Below are 21,222 nucleotides of genomic sequence, written 5' to 3'. Positions count from 1 at the left end.
AACTGTACATATGTGTGGTAGAAAACCTCCATCTACAATAAGGGCCACTGGCCTCCATCACTCTCTGCCAATCCCTCCACCGGCCTCCATTCAGTGTCCTCCATCACTCTCTGCCAATCCCTCCACTGGCCTCCATTCAGTGTCCTCCACCACTCTCTGCCAATCCCTCCACCGGCCTCCATTCCTCTCTGCCAATCCCTCCACCGGCCTCCATTCAGTGTCCTCCACCCCTCTCTGCCAATCCCTCCACTGGCCCCCATTCAGTGTCCTCCACCCCTTTCTGCCAATCCCTCCACTGGCCTTCACCCCTCTCTGCCAATCCCTCCACTGGCCTCCACTCAGTGTCCTCCACCCCTCTCTGCCAATCCCTCCACTGGCCTCCATTTAGTGTCCTCCACCCCTCTCTGCCAATCCCTCCACCGGCCTCCATTCCTCTCTGCCAATCCCTCCACCGGCCTCCATTCAGTGTCCTCCACCCCTCTCTGCCAATCCCTCCACTGGCCCCCATTCAGTGTCCTCCACCCCTTTCTGCCAATCCCTCCACTGGCCTTCACCCCTCTCTGCCAATCCCTCCACTGGCCTCCACTCAGTGTCCTCCACCCCTCTCTGCCAATCCCTCCACTGGCCTCCAATCAGTGTCCTCCACCGCTCTCTGCCAATTCCTCCACTGGCCTCCATTTAGTGTCCTCCACCCCTCTCTGCCAATCCCTCCACTGGCCTCCACCCCTCTCTGCCAATCCCTCCACCGGCCTCCACTCAGTGTCCTCCACCCCTCTCTGCCAATCCCTCCACTGGTCTCCATTCAGTGTCCTCCACTCCTCTCTGCCAATCCCTCCACTGGCCTCCACCCCTCTCTGCCAATCCCTCCACTGGCCTCCCATTGCCCAATATATAAAATTCAAAACATTAACAATAACATATAAAGCCATCTATAACTCCACCCCAAATTACATCACCGATCTTGTCTCCAAATATCACCCAAACCGTCCTCTCCGCTCCTCGCACAACCTCCTGCTCACTAGCTCCCTTGTCTCCTCCTCCCATGCTCATCTCCAGGACTTCTCCACAGCCTCCCCCATCCTCTGGAACTCTCTACCCCAATCTATCAGACTATCGCCTACTCTGCTCACTTTTAGGCGATCTCTGAAAGCCGATCTCTTCAGGGAAGCCTATCCCGCCCTCAGCTAATGATGGAATCTTCTACTCTTCCAACCAGTCCATCCCCCACAGTTATTACCTTTTGTACCACTAGCCCCTCCCTCTTAGATTGTAAGCTCCCAGGATCAGGGCCCTCTCATCCCTCTTGTATTGATCTGTACTGTTGCTGTATTGCCTCCCGTTATATTGTACAGCGCTGAGCACACGTTTGGCGCCATAAATCCTGTATAATAATTTCTGAGTAAGCCCTTTTGGGTGAAACGCGTTAGTGGGGCGGTCCTGAGGGAGGGGACTGTCGCAGCGATTGCTGAACCTGTGTGATGTCACTGGCGTGCGGAGAGTTTCCTCCTTCTGCAAATACATGAAACCATTCAGGAAATCTGGACGCTCTTCAGACCACGACACACACGGATCTCATTTCCAAAAAAAGGTTTAATCCAGACAGAAAAATATCAACATTTACATCCCCCAGACCGGAAAAATCATCTCCCCCTTCTGAAAGAAAAAAAAAAAAAAGGAGGGAAGAAAAAGATTGTTCTTTCCCAGGCCCGTTTCTCCCCGCACCAGGAACAACCAATCACCGCATCCCATCGACTTGCATAGTTCGCAGCCCCACCCCTTGTTGATGTCCCACCGGCAGCCCTGAGAAAGGGGTGAGAGGGGTCTGTCGGCCTGATGGGGCAAATCCCACACAAAGCCACTTCTACACGGCTGCTGTAGGCTCTTGGAATCGCTTTTCCAGCTTCGGCTGTAGGACCGGGGCCTGCTGTCGCTTTTCGGCATGATTTGGGGGGGGGGAGCGGAGTGAAATGACTACGAATCTAGGGGGCGCTGTCTGTGGAGGAACGAGCCTGGCTAAAGTGAAGCAGGAACAGAGCGATCGCTTGCCGTGAGAAGCTTGAGACAGATGGCGGACAGAACCCGTATGACTTTCTGGTGGCCCGACTCGAGGCTGATCTGTTACTGACACATTGGGTGGGGAGGGGTAAGGAAATCTGTAGTGTATGCACAGTGCAGCTCCTCCGGATCCCAGCAAGACACAGATCAGCGGGTGTCACCCACCACAGAGAGTGTGGCAGGTCAAGGCTGGCCAATAGCCCGACAGTGCTCTTTTGGCCGATTACACCGTGAGTGCCGCCTCGCTCTTCTCGTGAGCCGCCGGAGTGTGTGGCTGACCACTGCTGTTAAAGGAGGTCTCCTGTATGGAGTCTTCATCCTCTTCTTCATCCATGTTTGGCCATGATGTCTGGTCTTCTACTCGTTTCAGACGCTCGTTTAGAGCCTTCAACGCCAGCTGCCTATAGGATATAAAGAAGAAAAAAAAAAAGCATGGAGTAACAGAAGCTCCGAATATCCCCCAGACACAAACATATTCCCGTTATTGAAGGGTTCGGCTGAGGTTTCTGGTTTCTTCCATTGGCCTGTAAACCAGTAAAGGACACAGCAGTGAGGCAGGGGCTAGTGAGAGACCAGGTAACCAACAGACATGTAGGGTGTCAGCGACGGCTATAACTGACATCAAGTCACTTCCTCCTGGACAGGTTAGTACAGTACAGGTATGTGGCCAAAAGCATGTGGATCCCCTCAAATTGATGGAGTTCAGGTGTCTCCAGTGAAGGGTCCAACTAGTTTGTTGAAGACCCAGACACCGACGGGACACTATTCTTTCCCCTGACACCAACGACGGGGCACTATTCCTTCCCGATACCAACGACGGGGCACTATTCTTTCCCCTGACACCAACGACGGGGCACTATTCCTTCCCCTGACACCAACGACTGGGCACTATTCCTTCCCGATACCAATTATGGGACACTATTCCTCCCAATGGCCCAATGAGACATTACTCCTCCCAGTGACCACAGGTTCTAAGTTACTTTTTATTCTCATTGGCCACAGTATGCCCCCCCCCCCAAAGTTTTAAGGACAGTGAATTTGCCCTGTTTAGTAATTTTGAAGACCCAGCTCTAGAAAATTGTGCTTTTACAACCTTGTGGAAACAGTTTGGTGAAGACCCTTTTCTGTTCCACTATGACTGTCCCCTGGGTACAAAGCCAGCTCCATAAAGACATGGTTGGCCCAGTTTGGTGTGGAGGAACTCAAGTGTCCTGTACACAGCCCTGGCCTCAAACCTACTGAACACCTTTGGGATAAAATGGAATGGTGATGGTGAGCCTGGTATTCTCATCCCACATCATTACCTGACCTCACAAATAGGCAAAATTCCCACAGACACCCTCCAAAACTTTATGGGGAGTTTTCCCAGAAGATTGGAGCCTGTTCTAGCCGCAAGGGGGGGCCAACTTCACATTAGTGGCCATGGTTTTGATATGGAAGGTCCTACAAGCTCGTACAGGTGTGATGGTCAGGTGCCCACAAAGCCAGCTCCATAAAGACATGGTTTGACCAGTCTGGTGTGGAGGAACTCGAGTGTCCTCCACAGAGCCCTGACCTCAACCCTACTGAACACCTTTGGAATGAATTGAAGTGCTGATGGTGAGTCAGGTTTACTCACCCAACATCAGTACCTGACCTCACAAATGCTCTTTAGGATGACGGGTTCTAGCCTTCCCCAGCCTTGTGGCAACAGTTTTGGAAAGGTCCTTCTCAGTTCTAGCATAACTGTGTACAAAGCCAGCTCCATAAAGACATGGCTTGACCAGTTTGGTGTGGAGGAACTTGAGTGTCCCGCACAGTGCCCTGACCTCAAGCTACTGAACACCTTTGGGATGAATTGGAATGTTGATGGTGATCCAGGTATTTTTTTGGTGCCCAACGTGAGGCCTGATGTGTGAGCCAGGTCTTCTCATCCAACATCAGTACCTAACCTCAGAAATGGGCAAAAATTCCTAGACACCCTAAAGAATCTTCTGGAACGTCTTCCCAGAAGAGTGGAAGCTGTTATAGACACAAAGGGGGCAACTCCATATTAATGGCCATGGTTTTGGAATAGGATATCCTACAAGCTCATAAAGGTGTGATGGTCAAGTGCACAAAGACAGCTCCATAAAGACATGGCTTGACCAGTCTGGTGTGGAGGAACTCGAGTGCCCTGACTTCAACCTACTGAACACCTTTGGGATGAATTGAAGTGCTGATGGTAAGTCAGGTTTACTCACCCAACATCAGTACCTGACCTCACAAATGCTCTTTTGGATGACAGGGGTTCTAGCCTTCCCCGGCCTTGTGGCAACAGTCTTGGAAAGGTCTCAGTTTTAGCATAACTGTGTACAAAGCCAGCTCCATAAAGACATGGCTTGACCACTCTAGTGTGGAGGAACCTAAGTGTCCAGCAGAGAGCCCTGACCCCAACCCCACTGAACACTTTTGGGAGGTATTGACACGCTGATGGTGAGCCAGGTCTTTTTTTTTTTTTTTTTTGTTAGGTGTCCATCACGATCATATGGGTGTGATGGTCAGCTGTCAAAACGTTTGGCCATCTAGTGTAATTCAGGTCCTTTGTGAGTCTTGATGTTGTTCACACAGCTCCACGGTCTCGCTACAAAGATATCTCGCCTAACAAATTATTTACACATCCAACAAGCTTGCTTATGAAAAACTACCAAACCATCGATGCACAAGGATACCTAGATTTTGGTGCATTCTAAGCTCCTTTACTCCATATTTCCACAACAGTGACCAAAAAATCCTCCAACGGCTATTCTATAGAGAGACTCCACCAACCTACAGACATTTTTCTCTGGACGTTTCACGAGAATTCATACCACCTTAACCACTTCCCGACCAGCCCATGTACATAAACGGCCGGACGGGAGCGCTGCTGGAGCGGGTGGACGTTTCTAAACGTCCCCCCACATCCATTTCCTGTGCGCGCTCCCTGAAAGCTCGCGGCACCGCGATCGGTGCCCACTGTGTCCGGAGGTCACAATTCATGTGATCACTGATTGGCCAATCAGTGATCACATGCAGAGTAGTAAACAAGATGTCACTTCCTGACACCATTGCTTACTAGGTGTGAAATCTGTGAATGATCACAGAGGTCACATGGTACAGGGCTATTCACAACAGCCTCCTACCATGTGACAAGCTGTGACCAATCACAGCTCTCACATGGTTTCTCAATGGCTGCAAGAATGCAGCCAGAGAGAAGGAGAATTTATTGCTTTACACCCATAAAGGCTGTAGAAGCAATCAGTGTAAAAAAAAGGAAAAAAAATCTTCATCACCCCCCACAAGTAGTACAGTGTCACTATGGTACACCCCCGTACATCCCATACACCCCCGTACATCCCTTACATCCTGTTACCCCGCACATCTCCGTACACCCCTTACATCCCTTACACCCCGGTACAACCTGTACACCCCATACATCCCTTACACCCCAATACATCCTGTACACCCCGGTACATCCTGTACACCCCATACATCCCTTACACCCCGGTACATCCCATACACCCCAATACATCCTGTACACGCCGTACATCCTGTACACCCCATACATCCCTTACACCCCCGTACATCCCGTACACCCCCGTACATCCCTTACACCCCCGTACATCCCTTACACCCCCGTACATCCCGTACACCCCCGTACATCCCTTACACCCCCGTACATCCCTTACACCCCCGTACATCCCTTACACCCCCGTACATCCCCGTACATCCCTTACACCCCCGTACATCCCTTACACCCCCGTACACTCCTTACACCTTGCAGGAGACCTGCATGGCATCAGCAATTTACTGATCGCTGTTGCAATGCATTCCAGGCTCCTTTGGACAAAAATAATACATAATAATAAAAATAATACACCCCCCGCACATCTCCGTACACCCCTTACATCCCTTACACCCCGGTACATCCTGTACACCCCATACATCCCTTACACCCCGGTACATCCTGTACACCCCATACATCCCTTACACCCCGGTACATCCCATACACCCCAATACATCCTGTACACGCCGTACATCCCATACACCCCAATACATCCCGTACACGCCGTACATCCCGTACACGCCGTACATCCCGTACACCCCGTACATCCCTTACACCCCCGTACATCCCTTACACCCCCGTACATCCCGTACACCCCCGTACATCCCTTACACCCCCGTACATCCCGTACACCCCCGTACATCCCTTACACCCCCGTACATCCCATACACCCCAATACATCCCGTACACGCCGTACATCCCGTACACGCCGTACATCCCGTACACGCCGTACATCCCGTACACCCCGTACATCCCTTACACCCCCGTACATCCCTTACACCCCCGTACATCCCGTACACCCCCGTACATCCCTTACACCCCCGTACATCCCTTACACCCCCGTACATCCCGTACACCCCCGTACATCCCTTACACCCCCGTACATCCCTTACACCCCCGTACATCCCTTACACCCCCGTACATCCCTTACACCCCCGTACATCCCTTACACCCCCGTACATCCCTTACACCCCCGTACATCCCTTACACCCCCGTACACTCCTTACACCTTGCAGGAGACCTGCATGGCATCAGCAATTTACTGATCGCTGTTGCAATGCATTCCAGGCTCCTTTGGACAAAAATAATACACATTTGTTTTTAGCTGTAAATAAATGCACATGTATTATTTTTGTCCAAAAGGTGAACATATCCTTTAAATTAAATTTTTTTACTTTTTTTTTTCTTTTAATCTAAATTTATTGCTATCACTAGGGGGCCGACAAGCCCCCTTGTAAGAGTTTGAGCAGATGACAGGTACTCTTTGTAGAGATATTAGGGGGTCTGTTAGACCCCTGATGTCTCCCTTGCCCTCCAAAGCAGTTAACCAAGCAAAAATCGTGCTCGATCAGCTGCTTCCTTGGCTGTAACGGCCGGGGGCAAATGATCGCTCTGAAAGGGAAAGTGATGAAATGAATGTCGCTTCTGGGTTCATTCGTACAAGGGAGGAGAATAAACGTTCCCGCTTCTCTGTAGAAAGCGGTCTTAGCTGTTTACCGCAGTCCCAGGCTCCCCAGAGGAAAGGGAGAGCCTGGGAACCACCACGGACGCAACACGTAGGGGCGGGCTATTCCAAGCACTGTATAAGTGATCGCTTTTACAAATCAGCCAATCGCTGGCCAAAAAAAAAAAGAAATTTACAAGTTCAATCAGTTGCTGGCTGGACGATTGTATACGTACGTCGGTCACCAAGTGGTTAAAAATCAAAAGTCGCTAAATCAAAAGGCGTTTCGCGTCCTCTTTTTAAATAGGTCCCTTTGAAAGGGCAAGATAATTTGCCCTGTGACTGGTCAGGTGCCGGAAGATGAGACAATGACTAGAGTGAGCCATGACATAATGAGAAGTGACGGGGGATAGAATAGAGCGTTCGTCCTGAAGGAAGATCGTCGACGGAGCGCGCCCTGGAACGGTTAATGGCCTGCAAGGAGCCGTGTGCCGTAAGGGCCCCGGGCCTGCGCTTTGTTCCATCGCTTTCTCCTCTTTTCTTTCCAGGCCTCCATTCTCTCTTGTCTCCGGCGGCCACGTACCCAATAAGGCGCTGCGTACCCATGCGCTGACAGGCGCTACCAGGCTGCAATCCGCTGCGGGGCGGACAGTGACAGAATTAATTCATCATCTACATAACAACCTTGTGCGTAAGAAAAGATCAGCTGGACCGTGAACCAGACACCCCGGGGTGAGGGGGGGGGGTACTTCTACCCAAACGGGAGATGGAGAGTCAACGCAAATTCCTCCAAGATGACCAACCAGTTCCCAAAACGACCAGCGGGGGGCGGTAAGAATACATAAATAAGACGTCTAGTTTATACCGTCTTCAGGTTTGGTCACGTCTTCCGCTCTGCAACAGTTCAGCTGCTTTACCTGCCGAGCCACTCGCCCTCCTGAGGATTTACCCCCCTTTCAAAATTATACCGAAAAAAAAAGCTAACCCTAGAGCTTTGTTTGTAAACACAGCCATGTGATCCCGTGTTAACCCCTTGCCCCCCTTGCAAAATTATACCAAAAAAAAAAAGCTAACCCTAGAGCTTTGTTTGTAAACACAGCCATGTGATCCCGTGTTAACCCCTTGCCCCCCTTGCAAAATTATACCAAAAAAAAAAGCTAACCCTACTTCGTTTGTAAACACAGCCATGTGATCCCCGTGTTAACCCCTCGCCCTCCTGAGGATTCCCCACCCCCTTCCTGACAAGGCCATTTTGTTGCGTTACGGCGCTGCGTTACTTTGACAATTGCGCGGTCATGCAACGCTGCACACAAATAAAATTTACGTCCTTTTTTTCCCCACAAATAGAGCTTTCTGTTGGTGGTATTTGATCACCTCTGCAGTTTTTATTTTTTGCGCTATAGAAAATGAAAAAAAACTATATTTTTGACTTTTTGCTAAACATGTCCAGTAAAAAAAAATCTAATTTCAACATAAATTTCGGCCAAAATTTGTTCCGTTCCATATCTTTGCTAGAAAAAAAAATTTGCAACACGTGTAAATTAATCGGTTTACGTGAAAGTTATAGCGTCTATAAATGGCGGGATACTGGAAATTGTTTTTTTTTCTGCTAGTAATGGCGGCGATCAGCGACTTATAGCGGGACTGCGGCGGGACAGTCTGACACTGGGGGGGGGGGGGAACTGACTTGGTGTCACTGAAATCCCCGGTGACACCAATACAGTGCTAATAAAAAGCACCGACACTGTACTAATGGCACTGGGGAGGAAGGGGTTAACATGAGGGGCGATCAAAGGGTTACCTGTGGGCTGGGAGTGTTTTACTAGGGGGTGGGGGGTCTGTGTGTTTCATTGTATTCACACTGCTGTGGATGGCTGTGCCCGAGCTGACAGGGAAGAGGACTGTTAGTAAACAAACCAGTCCTCCTCCCTGTTGGAGATGCTCAGTAATCCCCGAGTGCAGGCGGGTAATCACCTTCCGGGACCCCGTGATTGACAACCGGGGCCGCGAATGGCAGTGCAAACAGGGCGCGTGCTGAGAACTTAAAGGAAAGGTACAGTCAAAGCTCGTCTGGCTGTTCGTTCTGTAGTTCGTTCTGCACTCCTGTGACCCGGTTTCAGCTGACAGCGGGCTAAAGTCAGCTGATGTCACTCAGCCGGTCCAGGCTTGGGAAAGATGTCTGGAGTGGCCCCTGGCTCAGCCTCTCAGCGATTCATTGAGAACCTGAGCCAGCCGCTCCCTCCCCCTCCACAGCCTGGCGCTCCAGTAAGTGCTGAGGGATGGGGAGAGCAGAGAGCAGTGACTGACAGATACCAGATCTCTGCTCATGGAGCATTGAGAACTGAGCGATCAGTGGTGTTTGATTGCTCAGTTCTCTGGTGGAGGACAGATGCTGCATCCACCTAGGTAAGCAGAGCAGGATCTAGCCTGTCTGATGTGGGAGTGCAATAAAAAATGGGGGGGTCAGCAGGGTGGAGGTTGGAGCCACCGCTGGCATAACAGGGTGGAGGAACGGAAGCCACTGCTGGCAGGGCAAAATATGGGAGCCACCGCTGGCAGGGCGGAGGAACGGGAGCCACTGCTGGCAGGGCAAAATACGGGAGCCACCGCTGGCAGGGCGGAGGAACGGAAGCCACCGCTGGCAGGGCAGAGGGCAGGAGCCACCGCTGGCAGGGCGGAGGAACGGGAGCCACCGCTGGCAGAGGAACGGGAGCCACCACTGGCAGGGCAAAAGACGGGAGCCACCGCAGGCAGGGCAGAGGAAAGGAAGCCACCGCTGGCAGGGCGGAGGGACGGAAGCCACCGCTGGCAGGGCGGAGGGACGGGAGCCACCGCTGGCAGGGCGGAGGGACGGGAGCCACCGCTGGCAGGGCGGAGGGACGGGAGCCACCGCTGGCAGGGCGGAGGGACGGGAGCCACCGCTGGCAGGGCGGAGGGACGGGAGCCACCGCAGGCAGGGCGGAGGGACGGGAGCCACCGCAGGCAGGGCGGAGGGACGGGAGCCACCGCAGGCAGGGCGGAGGGACGGGAGCCACCGCTGGCAGGGCGGAGGGACGGGAGCCACCGCTGGCAGGGCGGAGGGACGGGAGCCACCGCAGGCAGGGCGGAGGGACGGGAGCCACCGCAGGCAGGGCGGAGGGACGGGAGCCACCGCAGGCAGGGCGGAGGGACGGGAGCCACCGCAGGCAGGGCGGAGGGACGGGAGCCACCGCAGGCAGGGCGGAGGGACGGGAGCCACCGCAGGCAGGGCGGAGGGACGGGAGCCACCGCAGGCAGGGCGGAGGGACGGGAGCCACCGCAGGCAGGGCGGAGGGACGGGAACCACTGCTGGCATTCAGAACTCCTTCTCCCCACACAGATAGCTTTGGGGTTGGGCAGAGCCCACTCCAGCACCTCCTTAGATCCAGCCGTGTAGGTATGATTTCTAAAAAAACAAAAAAAACTCCCCTCAACTTCTCTTTTAAAGTGACCCCCCCCAATGTCCATGATTCCCTACTACTCAGTAAGGGTGTTGCATTGTGGGATGGGACTCACAAAAAGCCTAGAGGCCTATTCTTGTGGACGCTACGCCTTGTAATATTTAATCCTAGAAAAAAATGTCCCCCGTGTGACTATTGTGTCCTGCAATGACTTGGGGTCAGCACATCCGTAGCGGGGGGGGGGAGGGGGTCACACAATTGAGAACACCAGTGGAGTCCAATCAGACCGGTGCCAGGAGCTCTACTACACAGCAAACAGGCGACAGACAGGCAAGTACAGGTTTTGATAACTTTACAGGACGGTTTTATTAAAAGTTCCAAACCAACTGGTTATTACTTACAAAACTCTATGGACTCCCCTCCCCCCACACGACAGAGCTGGGCCAGTCACTAGGTGCTAACACTGTCACATGTGAGAAGAGGAGCAGGTCCAAATGTTCACCCATAGCCAGGTATGCTGGGCATTTCAATTCACTTTCGGCCCGATGGTGTGCTGGGGAAAGGAAGGAGGATTAAGTGACCCGGCATGGGTGAGGTGAAGGTCGCTTGAGGTTATAAAGACCCAACAAGCTCAACTGTCTTTGTAGTTATGTGTTGAGCAATAGTGATGATGAAGGCAACTGCTATTTCTGAGACAGTGAGCTGAGGCCAGGACATTCCCCACCTTGCAGATGCATGTAGACAAAGGGGTGGGGATGATCATGACATCATTGACCGAATTTGGCCACCTGCTTTTATTAGATCAATGTCCTTGCCCTGCTAGCGGCCACGCTGGCTCAACGACGTTGGCCTGCTAACGGCCGCGCTGGCTCAACGACGTTGGCCTGCTAACGGCCGCGCTGGCTCAACGACGTTGGCCTGCTAACGGCCGCGCTGGCTTAACGGCGTTGGCCTGCTAACGGCCACGCTGGCTCAACGACGTTGACCTGGTAATGGCCACGCTGGCTCAATGACGTTGGCCTGCTAACAGTCGCCCTGGGTCAACGTAGCTGGCCTACTATGGCTGCTTTGGGTCAACATCGCTAGCCTACTACGGCTGCCTTGGGTCAACATCGCTAGCCTACTACGGCCGCCTTGGGTCAACGTTGCTGGCCTACCGCCACCTTGGGTCAACATCGCTAGCCTACTACGGCCACCTTGGGTCAACGTCGCTGGCTTACTACGGCTGCCCTGGGTCAACGTCGCTGGCTTACTACGGCTGCCCTGGGTCAACGTCGCTGGCTTACTACGGCTGCCCTGGGTCAACGTCGCTGGCTTACTACGGCTGCCCTGGGTCAACGTCGCTGGCTTACTACGGCTGCCCTGGGTCAACGTCGCTTGGCCTACTACGGCTGCCCTGGGTCAACGTCGCTTGGCCTACTACGGCTGCCCTGGGTCAACGTCGCTTGGCCTACTACGGCTGCCCTGGGTCAACGTCGCTTTGCCTACTACGGCTGCCTTGGGTCAACGTCGCTTGGCCTACTACGGCTGCCCTGGGTCAACGTCGCTTTGCCTACTACGGCTGCCCTGGGTCAACGTCGCTTGGCCTACTACGGCTGCCTTGGGTCAACGTCGCTGGCCTACTACGGCTGCCTTGGGTCAATATCACGTTGGGGCGAATTAAGCCAATGACATTGACCCAATGTGGCCATAGTAGGCCAATATTGAACTAACGTGGTCAAAGTGTGCCAACGACATTGACCCACCATGGCTGTAGTAGGACAATGACAATAACCCATTAGCTTGTTGTCAATGGCTTACTATGGCTACATGGACGTTAGGTCAATATCATCAACCAACTGAGGCCACATCAGGTCAATATCATGTTCGTGTTCTGGTAAGCCAATGACATTGTCCTAATGTGGCCTCCGTTGGTCGTAGTAAGCCAATGACAAACCATTATCTTATTGTCCTACCATGGCCACCTGACCATGTTAGGTCAATATCAGCCTACTATGGCCACATTAGGTCAATGTCTTTGGCCTACTACAGCCACGGTAGGTCAATGTCATTGACCTACCATGGCCATGCTAAGTCTATGGCAATACACTAACATGGCCGCAGTAGGTCAGTGACATTGACCTGACATGGCCATGTCATCATATTAGGTCAATGTCGTTCATTTGTGGGGCAGGGTACCCCCATCCACAGCTTATTGGCAAAGCATGAACAGCTGACTTTTGAGTTCAGCTGAACCTAAGCTCATCCCTACTCAGCAACAAGTAGCCTTGCAGCTGTTAAGAAGCCACAATTGTTCAAGACACGCTGAGGTTTCTCAACAGCTGGAGGTCAATATTTCATAGATAGTTGACCACACAATATTCACCTTCGCCTTTCTGCGTCTTGAGGGTCAGTTCCAGGCAGGCTGATGGTGATGGACGAAGGAGCCCCAACATCATATCTCTTTACCGCTCGCGGGCACAGCCGCAGTTTCACCAGGAAGGCGTGCGTCAGGTTGCCCAGGAGAGCCACTGCCGGCTGAAGAGGACCAGGGAAGAAGCTAGCAAAGGAGAAGTGATCAGACATGTCTCCTCTGCCTCGGCTGTGTCTTTGATAGAAGCGTAGATACACCCAACCGGATACCATTCCAAGGCTGTACCCCACCAACATCGGGCTGGGGATCAAACCAGCCAACGTCAGCACCGCCACACCCAGAAGGGCCAGCTGGGGCAGAAGCCGGACCCATCTTTGGGAATCCACCAGTCCATCTCCGACAGTCTGCTTATGTGCCACCAAAACAGCTCCTGCAAAAGCGGGAAAACCATGGATTCGGGTGTTGAAGAGGAAGTTGAGGTTGGAAGAGGCCGCGTAGGCTACCAGGAAACAAAGGGAGCTCAAGACACCCACAGAAATGCTCACAACGCCATAAAACAGTAGGAGTTCCGGGGCCCCCCAAAGCGGTTCCAGTCTCCGACCAGCCCCCAAAGTCAAAAGAAGGTTTGCCAAAACGTCCCAGATGTGAAGCTCCACTAGTCCATGCGTGAACAGGGTCCACAGCCAAAGGTTGGGGGGCAGCAGGAGGCCTGGAGTGACAGCCAAGACACGCCAAGTGTCGACCCAAAAGGAGAGAAGATAAAGGAGCAGAACCGACCCCCATAGGCACTTTACCAGGACGCTGCTGCCAGACACGACCGCTACCAGGCGGTTCGCAGGGATGGAGCGGAGCATGGTGGTTCTTGGTGGGCGACCTTACCGGTTTCTGAACCCCGTGCCACCCGATGTCCTGGGACTCTGCAAACAAAACACCGGCTCCTAATGATGGTCAACCATCAGTTGTGTGAGCGTGGGGCCCCGAGGTCCTGGGAACGACTCAAGGAAGCTGACAAGTCCTTATCGCTTATGAAGAGTGGGGGGGGCCCCCAACGATCTACCGGTGTCACCCACCACAGGAACACTGGACCCTGCTGGATGAGAGTCCTATGGAGATGTGTGGCCCTGGAACTGCTGGATGAAAGTCCTATGGAGATGTGTGGCCCTGGAACTGTTGGATGAGAGTCCTATGGAGATGTGTGGCCCTGGAACTGCTGGATGAGAGTCCTATGGAGATGTGTGGCCCTGGGCACTGTTGGATGAGAGTCCTATGGAGATGTGTGGCCCTGGGCACTGTTGGATGAGAGTCCTAAGGAGATGTGTGGCCCCAAGCAATGTTTAATGAGAGACCCATAGAGATGTCGGGCCCAGGGCACTGTTGGATGAGAGCCCTATGGAGATGTGTGGCCCTGGACCTGTTGGATGAGAGTCCTATGGAGATGTGTGGCCCTGGACCTGTTGGATGAGAGTCCTATGGAGATGTGTGGCCCTGGAACTGTTGGATGAGAGTCCTTTGGAGATGTGTGTCCCAGGGCACTGTTGGATGAGACTCCTTAGGAGATGCGGGGCCCCAGGCACTGTTGGATGAGTCCAGTAGGGAAGTGGGGTCCTGGAACTGCTGGATGAGAGACCAATGGGGATGTGGGGTGACAGGCACTGCTGGATAAGGAGCCCTATGGCAAGGGGCCCCGGGCACTATGACGAAACTGGAGAACGTTTAGAGCTGTGTGGCCCCTGACACTATGGCACTGCTGGATTTGGAACTATGGGGCCCCCAGAACCAGTAGATGAACTTCTGGGGCCCCTGACACCAGTCTATGAATTCTTGGAGCCCCTGACACCTGTCTATGAACTTCGGGGCCCTTGATAGCAATATATGGAATTTTGGGGCCCCTGACACCAGTCTATGAACTCCTGGGGCCCTTGGTACTTCTAGAGGAACTGTGGGGCCTCTGACACTGCTGGAAGATGTCCGGACGTCTCCTACTCCTCTGGGGCCCCTGGAGGAACTCTGGAGCCACTGAAACAGCTGGATCCGGAAACCTGGGGCCACCGACTCTTCTGAGGGAGGTCCCTGGTGCCCTTCGGAAGTGGCACTACCGGACACGGGTCTCCCGGAGCCCTGGCGCTGCTCGGGGGTCTGTTGTGGGCCCCTGTCCGCTCCCAGGCCTCGTCTCTCCCGGAAAGACCGGACTTGTTCCACCCGACAACGTCACCAGCAGTGCAGCGCAAACACCTCACCACGCATGAGCAGAAAGGCCACCTTCGCATTGCACGCCGGGAGATGCTGTCTAGAGGGGCGGTGGGTGAGTATACTCCGCGTGCGCTAACTCTTCCGCAAATCACGGCGACGGCTTCAAGTTGGCAGGGTACGCATGCGCTGCCCATTCCGCGCTGCACGCCGGGAGGTGAAAGGTTTACCGCTGTGGCTTCAGCAGTGCAAAATGCGCATGCGCTGCCCAGAGATGTCATTACGCCCACTCTGCCTTTCACTCCCCGATTGGGCCTCGACTACTCACGTGGTTAAAGAAGTTCCTCCTGCTTCTGCTACCCAGCCATAGGAAATAAATGAACCATTACAAGGCCTTGGGTGTCAGTTCTGCTGAGTGACATATATACAGAGTATACATATATATACCATACGTCACACTATGCTACATTGTATGACATTACATTATATTCCTTTACAATGTACATGATACTAGATCAGGTTATACTGCATTTTATGACATTATATTACATTATTTTACAATGTGCATGATATTATATAATGATCTGTTATATTATGTTATATTATATTATGTTATATTATGTTATGTTATATTATGTTATATTATGTTATGTTATATTATGTTATATTATGTTATATTATATTATGTTATATTATGTTATATTATATTATGTTATATTATGTTATGTTATATTATATTATGTTATATTATGTTATGTTATGTTATATTATATTATGTTATATTATGTTATATTATATTATATTATGTTATGTTATATTATATTATGTTATATTATGTTATATTATATTATATTATGTTATGTTATATTATATTATGTTATATTATATTATATTATGTTATGTTATATTATATTATATTATGTTATATTATACTATATTATGTTATGTTATGTTATGTTATATTATGTTATATTATATTATGTTATATTATGTTATATTATATTATATTATGTTATGTTATGTTATATTATGTTATGTTATGTTATATTATGTTATATTATGTTATATTATGTTATATTATATTATGTTATGTTATGTTATATTATATATTATGTTATATTATATTATGTTATGTTATATATTATGTTATATTATATTATGTTATGTTATATTATGTTATATTATGTTATGTTATATTATGTTATGTTATATTATATTATGTTATATTATGTTATGTTATATTATGTTATGTTATATTATGTTATGTTATGTTATATTATATTATGTTATGTTATGTTATATTATGTTATATTATGTTATGTTATATTATACTATATTATGTTATGTTATGTTATGTTATATTATGTTATATTATGTTATATTATGTTATATTATATTATATTATGTTATGTTATGTTATATTATGTTATGTTATGTTATATTATATTATATTATGTTATGTTATGTTATATTATATATTATGTTATATTATATTATGTTATGTTATATATTATGTTATATTATATTATGTTATGTTATATTATGTTATATTATGTTATGTTATACAGTCATGGCCGAAATTGTTGGCACCCTTGATATTTCTCCAGGAAATCATGTATTTCTCACGAAACGTATTGCATTAACACATGTTTTGCTATACACATGTTTATTCCCTTTGTGTGTATTGGGACAAAACAAAAAAAGGGAGGAAAGAAAGCAAATTCGACATAATGTCACACAAACCTCCAAAAATGGGCTGGACAAAAGTATTGGCACCCTTTCACAACTGCGGATAAATAAGAATGTTACAAGCATGTGATGCTCCTGTAAACTCACCTGGGGCAAGTAACAGGTGTGGGCAATATAGAAATCACACCTGAAAGCAGATAAAAAGGAGAGACGTTCACTTAACCTTTGCATTGTGTGTCTGTCTGTGCCACACTAAGCATGGACAACAGAAAGAGGAGACGAGAACTGTCTGAGGACCTGAGAACCAAAATTGTGGCAAAATATCAACAATCTCAAGGTTACAAGTCCATCTCCAGAGAACTAGATTTGCCTTTGTCCACAGTGCGCAACATTATCAAGAAGTTTGCAACCCATGGCACTGTAGCTAATCTCCCTGGTCGTGGACGGATGAGGAAAATTGATGAAAGATTGCAACGCAGAATAGTCCGGATGGTGGATAAGCAGCCCCAAACATGTTCCAAAGACATTCAAGCTGTCCTGCAGGCTCAGGGAGCATCAGTGTCAGCGCGAACTATCCGTCGACATTTAAATGAAATGAAACGCTATGGCAGGAGACCCAGGAGGACCCCACTGCTGACACAGAGACATAAAAAAGCAAGACTACAGTTTGCCAAAATGTACTTGAGTAAGCCAAAAGCCTTCTGGGAAAACGTCTTGTGGACAGATGAGACCAAGATAGAGCTTTTCGGTAAAGCACATCATTCTACTGTTTACCGAAAACGGAATGAGGCCTACAAAGAACAAAACACAGTACCTACGGTAAAATATGGTGGAGGTTCAATGATGTTTTGGGGTTGTTTTGCTGCCTCTGGCACTGGGTGCCTTGACTGTGTGCAAGGCATCATGAAATCTGAGGATTACCAAAGGATTTTGGGTCGCACTGTAGGGCCCAGTGTCAGAAAGCTGGGTTTGCGTCCAAGATCCTGGGTCTTCCAGCAGGACAATGACCCCAAACATACGTCAAAAAGCACTCAGAAATGGATGGCAAAGAAGCGCTGGAGAGTTCTGAAGTGGCCAGCAATGAGCCCAGATCTAAATCCCATTGAACACCTGTGGAGAGATCTTAAAATTGCTGTTGGGAAAAGGTGTCCTTCCAATAAGAGAGACCTGGAGCTGTTTGCAAAGGAAGAGTGGTCCAAAATTCCGGGTGAGAGGTGTCAGAAGCTTATTGATGGTTATAGGAAGCGACTGATTTCAGTTATGTTTTCCAAAGGGTGTGCAACCAAATATTAAGTTAAGGGTGCCAATACTTTTGTCCAGCCCATTTTTGGGGTTTTGTGTGACATTATGTCATATTTGCTTTTCTGCCTCTGTTTTATATTTGTTCCAATACATACAAAGGGAATAAACATGTGTATAGCAAAACATGTGTTAATGCAATACCTTTTTTGTGTGAAATACTTGATTTTCAGGAAAAATATCAAGGGTGCCAACAATTTCGGCCATGACTGTATTATGTTATGTTATATTATATTATGTTATATTATGTTATGTTATATTATGTTATGTTATATTATGTTATGTTATATTATATTATGTTATGTTATGTTATATTATGTTATGTTATATTATATATTATGTTATGTTATATTATGTTATGTTATATTATGTTATGTTATGTTATGTTATATTATGTTATGTTATATTATGTTATGTTATATTATATATTATGTTATGTTATCTTATGTTATGTTATGTTATGTTATATTATGTTATGTTATGTTATATTATATTATGTTATGTTATATTATATATTATGTTATGTTATATTATGTTATGTTATATTATATATTATGTTATATTATATTATGTTATGTTATATTATATATTATGTTATGTTATGTTATGTTATATTATGTTATGTTATATTATGTTATGTTATGTTATATTATGTTATGTTATATTATATATTATGTTATATTATATTATGTTATATTATGTTATATTATATATTATGTTATATTATGTTATATATTATGTTATGTTATATTATGTTATGTTATATTATGTTATGTTATATTATGTTACATTATATTATGTTATGCTAGATTGTAAGCTCGAACAATCTCGAACCCCTCGTGTATTGTATTGTTACTGTCTCGTCTCATGTTCTGTCTCCCTTGCTATTGCACAGCGCTGAGCAAACCCTTTGGCGCTATATAAATACTGTATAATAATAATAATATTATCTTATGTTATATTATATTATATTATCTTATGTTATATTATATTATATTATATTATCTTATGTTATATTATATTATATTATATTATCTTATGTTATATTATATTATATTATATTATCTTATGTTATATTATATTACATTTTATGACATTATATTACATTACATTATTTTACAATGTGCATGATATTATATTATACCTTCCCTCTTAGATTGTAAGCTCCCAAGATTAGCCCCTCCCTCTTAGATTGTAAGCTCCCAAGATTAGCCCCTCCCTCTTAGATTGTAAGCTCCCAGGATCAGGCCCTCCTATCCCTCTTAGATTGTAAGCTCCCAGGATCAGGGCCCTCCTATCCCTCTTGTATTGATCTGTATTGTTGCTGTATTGTCTCCCGTTATATTGTAAAATGCTTAGCAAACTGTTGGCGCCATCAATCCTGTATAATAATAATTATATTATGTTGTATTATATTACATTTTATGACATTATATTACATTACATTATTTGGGTTGTTGTCTCTTTAAGAGGGGAGGGCAACTTGTATGCAGTTTGGAGCACTCAGGGGTTCTCACCCATGCAGGGTGAGGGGTTCTGGGTTGTCCACTAAGAAAAGAGAAACCTGTTTTGCATTTTTCTCAGAATCGGTAAGTTCTCATTTGGGGCCCGGAATTAAGAGGCTCTGAGAGACTTTTGTAAGAACCTCCAACCCCTGATTGCAGGGATTCTTGTCTCGATGATGGGGGAGGGGGTAAAGAGGAACAGGAAGAGCAGAACACAGCAGTGGAAGCCAGGGGCGTATTCAGCATGAGGCAAATAAGGCGATTGCCTTGGGCAGCATTTCTCAGGGGGGTGGGGCCGTCCCCCAGGAGGAGGGACACACGTGGCAGCTGGCAGGAGACTGAGGATCAATCCACTGCCGCTGGATGTGGATGAGGCTCTGCTGGTTCTGCATGATGCTGGTCCATTCCTGTAGGTAGAGCACAGCCTGAACCGGGTTCTCCATCCTGGGACCCGGCCAGTCCAGCATTGACTGCTCTACCACCCCCCTCCCCCCCCCCCATCTGCGGGCCCGGGGCCAACATTTATAAATACATAGGGGATATGATCGCCATGTATAATACATAAGGGGGGGATATGATCTCCATGTATAATACATAAGGGGGGATATGATCACCATGTATAATACATAAGGGGGGATATGATCTCCATGTATAATACATAAGGGGGATATGATCTCCATGTATAATACATAAGGGGGGATATGATCTCCATGTATAATACATAAGGGGGATATGATCTCCATGTATAATACATAAGGGGGGGATATGATCTCCATGTATAATACATAAGGGGGGATATGATCACCATGTATAATACATAAGGGGGATATGATCTCCATGTATAATACATAAGGGGGGATATGATCTCCATGTATAATACATAAGGGGGGATATGATCTCCATGTATAATACATAAGGGGGGGATATGATCTCCATGTATAATACATAAGGGGGGGATATGATCTCCATGTATAATACATAAGGGGGGGATATGATCACCATGTATAATACATAAGGGGGGATATGATCTCCATGTATAATACATAAGGGGGGATATGATCTCCATGTATAATACATGAGGGGGATATGATCTCCATGTATAATACATAAGGGGGGGATATGATCTCCATGTATAATACATAAGGGGGGATATGATCACCATGTATAATACATAAGGGGGGATATGATCTCGATGTATAATACATAAGGGGGGATATGATCTCCGTATGTAATACATAAGGGGGGGATATGATCTCCATGTATAATACATAAGGGGGGGATATGATCTCCATGTATAATACATAAGGGGGGATATGATCTCCATGTATAATACATAAGGGGGGATATGATCTCCATATGTAATACATAAGGGGGGGATATGATCTCCATGTATAATACATAAGGGGGGATATGATCTCCATGTATAATACATAAGGGGGGATATGATCTCCATGTATAATACATAAGGGGGATATGACCTCCATGTATAATACATAAGGGGGATATGATCTCCTTGTATAATACATAAGGGGGGATATGATCTCCATGTATAATACATAAGGGGGATATGATCTCCATGTATAATACATAAGGGGGATATGATCTCCATGTATAATACATAAGGGGGATATGATCTCCATGTATAATACATAAGGGGGGATATGATCTCCATGTATAATACATAAGGGGGGATATGATCTCCATGTATA

The 21,222-nt window shown here is 47.7% G+C and overlaps 1 protein-coding gene across 1 annotated transcript; it reads right to left on the bottom strand.

Moving 5' to 3' along the window:
• Positions 1-1,572: 1,572 nt before the first annotated feature.
• TMEM115 (transmembrane protein 115) lies at positions 1,573-15,095 on the bottom strand. The gene is made up of 2 exons (XM_089687147.1): positions 12,846-15,095; positions 1,573-2,456 (listed from the first exon to the last, which is right to left on the bottom strand). The coding sequence occupies exons 1-2, from the start codon at positions 13,685-13,687 to the stop codon at positions 2,279-2,281; spliced, it is 1,020 nt and encodes a 339-aa protein (XP_089543273.1). The 5' UTR covers positions 13,688-15,095; the 3' UTR covers positions 1,573-2,278.
• Positions 15,096-21,222: the final 6,127 nt, after the last annotated feature.

This window comes from Staurois parvus, unplaced genomic scaffold (genome assembly GCF_062004578.1).
Source record: "Staurois parvus isolate SC_StPar_1 unplaced genomic scaffold, SC_StPar_1.0 ptg000419l, whole genome shotgun sequence".
In the NCBI taxonomy this organism is placed as follows: Eukaryota; Metazoa; Chordata; class Amphibia; order Anura; family Ranidae; genus Staurois; species Staurois parvus.
This window is presented reverse-complemented; position numbering and strand designations above follow the sequence as displayed.

Coding starts and splice junctions, on each gene's coding strand:
- TMEM115 (XM_089687147.1), bottom strand. CDS start 13,687: ATGCTCCGCTCCATCCCTGCGAACCGCCTGGTAGCGGTCGTGTCTGGC. Junction 2,457..12,845: donor CAAGACGCAGAAAGGCGAAG/GTGAATATTGTG, acceptor TATATCCTATAG/GCAGCTGGCGTTGAAGGCTC.